At 37.6% G+C, this 6,977-nt stretch overlaps 1 protein-coding gene across 1 annotated transcript in view; it reads left to right on the top strand.

Annotated features, from left to right (window-relative positions):
* The first annotated feature begins 4,472 nt into the window (after positions 1 to 4,472).
* Positions 4,473 to 6,977, top strand: part of LOC135221324 (R3H domain-containing protein 2-like) — a 47,622-nt gene continuing 45,117 nt past the window's right edge. The window contains exon 1 of the mRNA XM_064259128.1: positions 4,473 to 4,613. Coding sequence (XP_064115198.1) covers positions 4,473 to 4,613 — 141 coding nt within the window. The remainder of the gene's footprint in view (positions 4,614 to 6,977) is intronic.

Below are 6,977 nucleotides of genomic sequence, written 5' to 3'. Positions count from 1 at the left end.
ATATACATATATATATATATATATATGTTATATATATAACAGAGAATGCAAAGGATTTTCCAACCAAGATTTCAAAATGTCCAGTGGGGAAATCAAAGCAGCAATATGCGCAATAGACATGATGAAGAGGCAATAAAAATCAATCAAGCAGTGGTTGAAAAAAAAAATTCTCCTACAGAGAAGCAACGAGAAACAAGAAGTAAAAGTAAATGATATTTTATTAGTAAGCGTCGGACAATTGTATCGACTTAAAAAGTAACAGCATATGGAAGAACGATCAAGAGAGAGAAATTGTCCCTTGCGCTCGAGAACAACAAACAGCAGCTCCGGATTTTCAACATGATTTTTTGAACGAGCAACCTTCATCCAAGCTTTCATGTACCCGACTATGATACGAAAAAGCTGAATAATCCAAACATTTAAAGATTCAAAGGGTGTTTTACGAAGTGCTGGGCAACGTGGTAAAAATGCATTTACTTCTTAAATATTTCATGTTATTGTCAAGATATCCAAACCAACTGCTCCTGCCATGATTAAACCATTAATTTCAAGGGGAAGAATGTCTTTAAATCTAAAACCATAAAAACATGAGCGCTCAAAATGATTAAGGATTATTCAGGAGAACATTTCCGGAAGGACAGTTCTCATGAGGGAAAGGGCATGGTGAGAATCAAGGGCACAAATTCACCATTAATAGGACAATTTTTAAATGTTGCAATATCAGCTTAGCAAATGACATAACAACTAAACTCAAGAATTAAATACAGATAAAATAACAGACTGGATCTAGAAGAAAGAAATTAGGTGCCTGAGTAATTTGGCTGTTGACAGGTCCACCAAAAACCTAAGTAATGGCTGAAGCACTAACATAATTACACTTTTTATTACTTTTATTCCATTGGCATTTTTATGGAACAAGCCAAAAAGTCATGAAACTGATGAGTAAGCTTACAGATAATAGAATATCCATGTAAAACAAAATAAGAACACAAATATATAATTAAAAATATGTCTAATGTAAATATGAATCAAAAGAATGCACAGCTGGTCAAATAAATAAAAAGACTGTTGAAATAAAGAGCAAATACTGAAAAGTGAGCCTAAGAACTATAGAGCTCAAAAGCAAGACCATGAAAGAGTTGCCCAAAGGCTGTGCCAGTTCAAGTCCAGGACTGAAAAACTGAAAAACCCATAGCAACAAAATGACGCAACTAAGACATCCCATCAGTTGCAAAAAAGGGGCACAAATATTTCGGAGTCAGCAGCGCAAAATTTAATTGAGACCACCAGTAACTAGGAAAGATATTAATATGAGAATGGCTATCACCCTTTTCCATCTTTAATCAATCTTACCAGTAGTACAATATGTATACCATTTAATCATCTTGGGAACGAAAAATCGCCTCCTAGTATAGATTTCGATCCCCTGCAATAATATTATCTGTCAACGGTTACTAATATCCATCTTCCTGAATTGTTTGGTGGGAAATATTTCGAACTCTTCATGTTTCTTACCAGCATCGAAATGTAACAGAATTTTTATATAAAATACGGTTATCTATAAAGATAAAGTACTACAGAATTCGACTCCAAGGGCTGGGACGCGTGATTGATAGCCCTATATCAGTACTTCAAATAACTACTACAAACACCACAGAGCGCATCGAAGCACTTCGAAGTCTCTCGCTTGATTGCCCTCCCCTGAAATATATATATATTATTATGCTTATGTAATCGTCTCCAAGTCATGACCAGCTCAAGCTTCCTCTCTTAATCTACTTCCTTTCGAATACATAAAGCCATAAAAAAGAGAAATGAACGCACCGCTGCCTAATAATAAAGAAATCGCCGTTCTCCATGAATGCAAGATACCTATCATGGTGCAAAGCATTCGTTCTATGAAGTCATAGTCACCATTTCTTATTTCCGCTGATCGCTGACATGTTGCGCTTTACAGGGTGAACTTCAGTAGGATGATCATTTTTTCCTTTCTCTCTTTTACACGCTCACACACACACACACACACACATACTGGTACACAAAAACCGAACACAAATTGCACGTCAAAGATGACCGTCACGTCGACTCATTTTCTTAATATCTGTATACCCCACCTTTCTCATTAAACAGATAAACGTTAACTTTCTGCACTCTCTCTCAAGCTCTCAAAAATCAATTTATACGTTAATCACATCCATCTCTAAAATTCAGTCGAGACAACTGTTCCATTTGATAAAGCCTAAGACAGACAAAACACAGGCATTTTTACGGCAATAGCTGCGCAACACGTATCTTCTAGTTTCTTAGGCGCAATCGAGTTTTCTGTACAGCGTATAATGCTTTATAAACCTCTCTCCCAGGGCCCGGTGGTGGTCTGTGCTGTTGGCACCTAAAGTTGTGCCAGACGCACGATCATGGCTAACTTTAAGCGATTTTAAGCTCTGGTGGCGGACAGTAAGGATGGACAGACAAAGCCATCTCAATAGTTTACTTTTACAGAAAACTGAAAAAGGAGGTTGTGGCATTTCGCAACATGTAGGCTATTTGATGGACAATGAACACTGCACTAATTCTAATTCAAAGGAAGAACACAGCAATATTGTTCGAAATGTAACAAGAAGTGGGATTCGAAAAATAAAAACAAAGCCAATAGCAGAGGACAATGATAAGCTTTTGCAAAGTTACAAAACCTTCTTGCCTATCTTTCAGAAATGCAAGAACTTACCTTTGTATTTTAAAGTTCTTTATCTATCTGCAAACAGGACGCAGCCACACGGACGCACGCATATATATATATATATATATATATAATATATATATATATATATATATATATATATATAGTATATATATTATATATATATAAGATATATATATATGTTACGCAAAATGTGGATAATTGCCAAATGTGTACATTTTGCAATTAATTTTGCCTATTGTGTACAATTTTGCAGCGCTTGGTGCCGATTGTGCACAATAGGCAAAATTGATTGCAAAATGTACACATTTGGCAGTTTTTTCTACTTTTGCAAGGACATTGTTTTGCCAAATGTTAACATGATTTTGCAACAGTATTTTGCCAAATGTTAACAGATTTTGTCGGACTTTAAAGAGCAGTTTGAGCAGAAGATTCGAAATTCTCAGACTAATATGAAACACTTCTTGTTTACGAGCTGAAATCGTGCAGTTGGGCAAGAGGAGGGCAGTTTAAACCAGATCTACCAGCTCAGTAGCAACTACCGTCTCGCCCACCTCATCTTCCCTGCTACTACAGAGGTCTGTCCTACCAACTCACAAGTGGCATGTCAGACTTTAAAGAGCAGTTTGAGCAGAAGTTGGACAACTTATTACAGTCTAAGAATGACAATGTGGTCATTCCTCGGAAAGAGAAACATGCACAGTGGATACCTCAGCTGCTTAAAATTGAAAAGGAAGGGCCTAAAACCAGCGATGACTATAATATGAAAAAAAGATTCGAAATTCTCAGAGTTGGTGACGATGACCGACTTATTCGGAAGCGTAAAGGATTGGAAACTGAATTTAAGTTTATAGTGTGCTTTGAGGAAGTTCATCAGGCCATTTTTGGTCGCGCATTCAGCTGTGGGTCATGGCGGTGAAAAGAAAACTTTCAAAGAAGGACAAAAGAAGTGGGCTAATTTGACTATGCAGTGCTGCCAGATGTTCATAAGTTTTTTGCATTGAGTGTCAAGAGAAGAAAAAACGTAGAGTATATAAAGGTCTGGTGGTGAAGCCTGTTAGAAGCGAGACTATTTTTTCTCGATGCCAAATTGACTTGATCAATCTTCAAACATTACCTGATGGGGTATTTAAGTATATTCTGACCTTCATCAACCATTTCAGCAAGTTTTGTCTGCTGTGGCCCCTTACATCAAAACGAGCTGAGGAGGTTGCTAACACGCTTCTCCCAATATTTTTTACCGTTTGGCACTCCGTTATCCTGCACTCGGATAACGGGAGAGAGTTGTGAATGCCGTTATATCAGAGTTGTCTACGCTCTGGCCTGAACTTAAGCTCGTCACTGGTCGGCCGCGCCACCCACAAAGCCAAGGTGCAGTTGAAAGATTGAATGGAGTCATTCAAGACAAATTAAAAATTTGGATGCACAAAAACAAGTCCAGCAGGTGGAGCGTTGGGGTCCACTTTGTCCAGTGGCAAATAAACATTTCGGAACATGAAACCATAAAAACAAGTCCGTTTAAAGTCACGTTCGGGATCGAACCCAAGGTAGGCCTAGCATCCACTGTTATTCCACCTAATATATGCTCGGCAATATAAGAACTAAAGAATATTTAGACACCATCCTCAAATGAAGCCGAAGGGGCGGCTGATGAAGAGGAACAACGAAGGGAGAGGAGAACAGGAAGGAGAAGAGGAATGAGATGGAGAAGAGGCGCCGCAATTCGCTGAAGCTCGGCCACTGGCTGCAGCCGGCCAAGAAAACCGCACTTAGAATGACAAGGAGAGCGAAACACCTCCTAAGTGCCCTACAAGTGGGTGACAACGCGACGCTGAAAGTTCCCGAGTTTGATCGTGGGCCGAGTGACAGCAGGAACCTCCTGGTTGTGGTACTGCAGAGACGAGACCTGTACCAGGTAGGCTGCAGAGAAGGACGCATAACCACCCGGTCCAGGCACGGCAGCTGACATGGACCCCGTTAAGAGAAGGAGAAGCTCCTCACCCCAGATGAGGTTCCCGACTATGAAATGGCTTTGAGAACCGCTGTAACAGGTACACAGGAGGCCAAGGGAATGAGAAGTGTGCCTATAAAACAAATTGCACGACTTCCAGATGCTCCTGCACAAATAAGCTGTTAAAATGTAACTCTCGTTGCCACCCTGGTCGTTCTTGTAGCAATATTTAAGTGTTAAAGTAGTGTCAATCCCTTTTAGTTTGAACAATAAATACTAATAAATACTAATTTTAATTTGAACAATAATTATTAATTCTCTTTGATTCTTGTTTCATTCTGCCTATTTTGTACAATCGGCAAAATGCCGGTTGCTTTTTAAAAAAATGGCAAAATTTTGCCATATGTGGATAATTATTTCTACATTTGGCAAGCGCATTTCCAAATGTGTACATTTTGCAACTTTCTCGCAAAATGTACACATTTGGCAATTATCCACATTTTGCGTAACATATATATATATATATATATATATATATATATATATATATATATACATACTACATATATATATATATATATATATATATATATATATATATATATATATAAAGAGAGAGAGAGAGAGAGAGAGAGAGAGAGAGTACACTTGTAAAGACTAATGTGCAGATGCAAATAAACATGCAGAAACAATTACTTGGAGATCAATTATTGAAGTATAAAAATTACTTCGCATTTAAAGCAACTGAATATACAACTACCTTCACAAAGCTACATGGTGAGGAAAAAAAATAGTTCCACGATATACGAAATAAATATTCACAAAATAATGCGAATCCTACGAACAGGACACGGCAACTGAAAAAAATAATAAAAAAAAAGGTACAATTCAGAACATTTACTTTACAAAGTGTAATTCCAATACTTAATTTACGTTCCTAATTTACTCAAGTCAAAGCAATTTTAGAATTATAGCTGAGAAATGTATCAAGCAGAAGTTGTTCCCGAATATGACTGTAATTACTAGGTGTCGGAAAATACGAAGCATATTGAGAAAATGAAAAAGATACGAAAGGATGAGCACTTGGAAAGCGGAAAAAATTGAAATATCGACATCCGGGACATTATGAAATCCTGGTATGCAACGAGGAAAATCGATCAAAGGGAATAGCCAAAAAAAAATGAAGCCGGGAAGTTAATTAGATAAGGGAACTGAAAGAAAATACCCAGAAAAAAAAACACTAAAAATAAACTACATAAATACACGGAAATTTTGCTGAATGTCATTGACTTTAAATGAAGAACCCGTACTGAAGACAGTCATGGAAAAACAACCGGATACAAAGCTGATTAAAAAAATAAATACATAAAAAAAAAACTCAAATAAAACCACCGGATACGAAACTAACCTCAAAAAAAAAAACTTTGAATAAAACCACCGGATACGGAACTGACCCTTTAAAGAAATAAATAAAAATAAAACTAAAAAGACAAAATGTCAATATAACTCGACGCAACCAGGTCGATGTATTACATGTTTCATGACGTATCAGGTTGCTTAGGTGGTGCGTTCGTAATGTCACCTGTGCCCATCGTCCTCACCACCAATACCATCATCATCATCATCATCATCATCATCATCGTATTCAAAGGGAGGACGCCCACAGACCACCAACACGAATATTAGAAAACAGAGTAACGGAAGCGGAAATGCACAGTTATGGATGACATACTCATTCTCCGATGACTTGCCGTTAATAGCCTTGTGACTCTGCAGATTTTGATATTTGTCTGCAAATGAACCTCACCTAAGATTTAGGCACAAAATAAACCTATTTTCTCTCTCTCTCTCTCTCTCTCTCTCTCTCTCTCTCTCTCTCTCTCTCTCTCTAAGTTCGATTGGACGCGCTTCACTAAAAACCCGTATGCCTTCGCTAATCTAAGCCGTGAACTGGATGCTTAGTTAGTTAAAGAGAGAGACTAAACTAAGTGCCAGAAGTTATATCTTATCTTAAGTATATCTAAATGATATATACTTGTGAAGAAAACGACCTATGCGGAATTATACAGAGTAATTCATTTCTGAGCCTGTGACGAAGGAGTGGTCGGAGCACAGACTCATTTACCCATGAAAAGTCTAGTGGACAGATTCATTAAATCACTAGAATTATATTTCGTAAAATTACCCCGTTTACCTATACAGGGCGAAACACTATCGTAAGCTTTTAAATTGGCTTGACGAGGAAAATGGAAAAGAGAACGTCGATTTTTCTCTCAGCTGAAGACGATCAGCATCGCAATTTCGAAATCTGCTTTCAACAGAGCAACT

Source organism: Macrobrachium nipponense, chromosome 2, assembly GCF_015104395.2.
Source record: "Macrobrachium nipponense isolate FS-2020 chromosome 2, ASM1510439v2, whole genome shotgun sequence".
NCBI classification, from domain to species: domain Eukaryota; kingdom Metazoa; phylum Arthropoda; class Malacostraca; order Decapoda; family Palaemonidae; genus Macrobrachium; species Macrobrachium nipponense.
The sequence above is the reverse complement of the archived record's forward strand: the minus strand, read 5'-3'. Positions and strand labels throughout refer to the sequence as shown.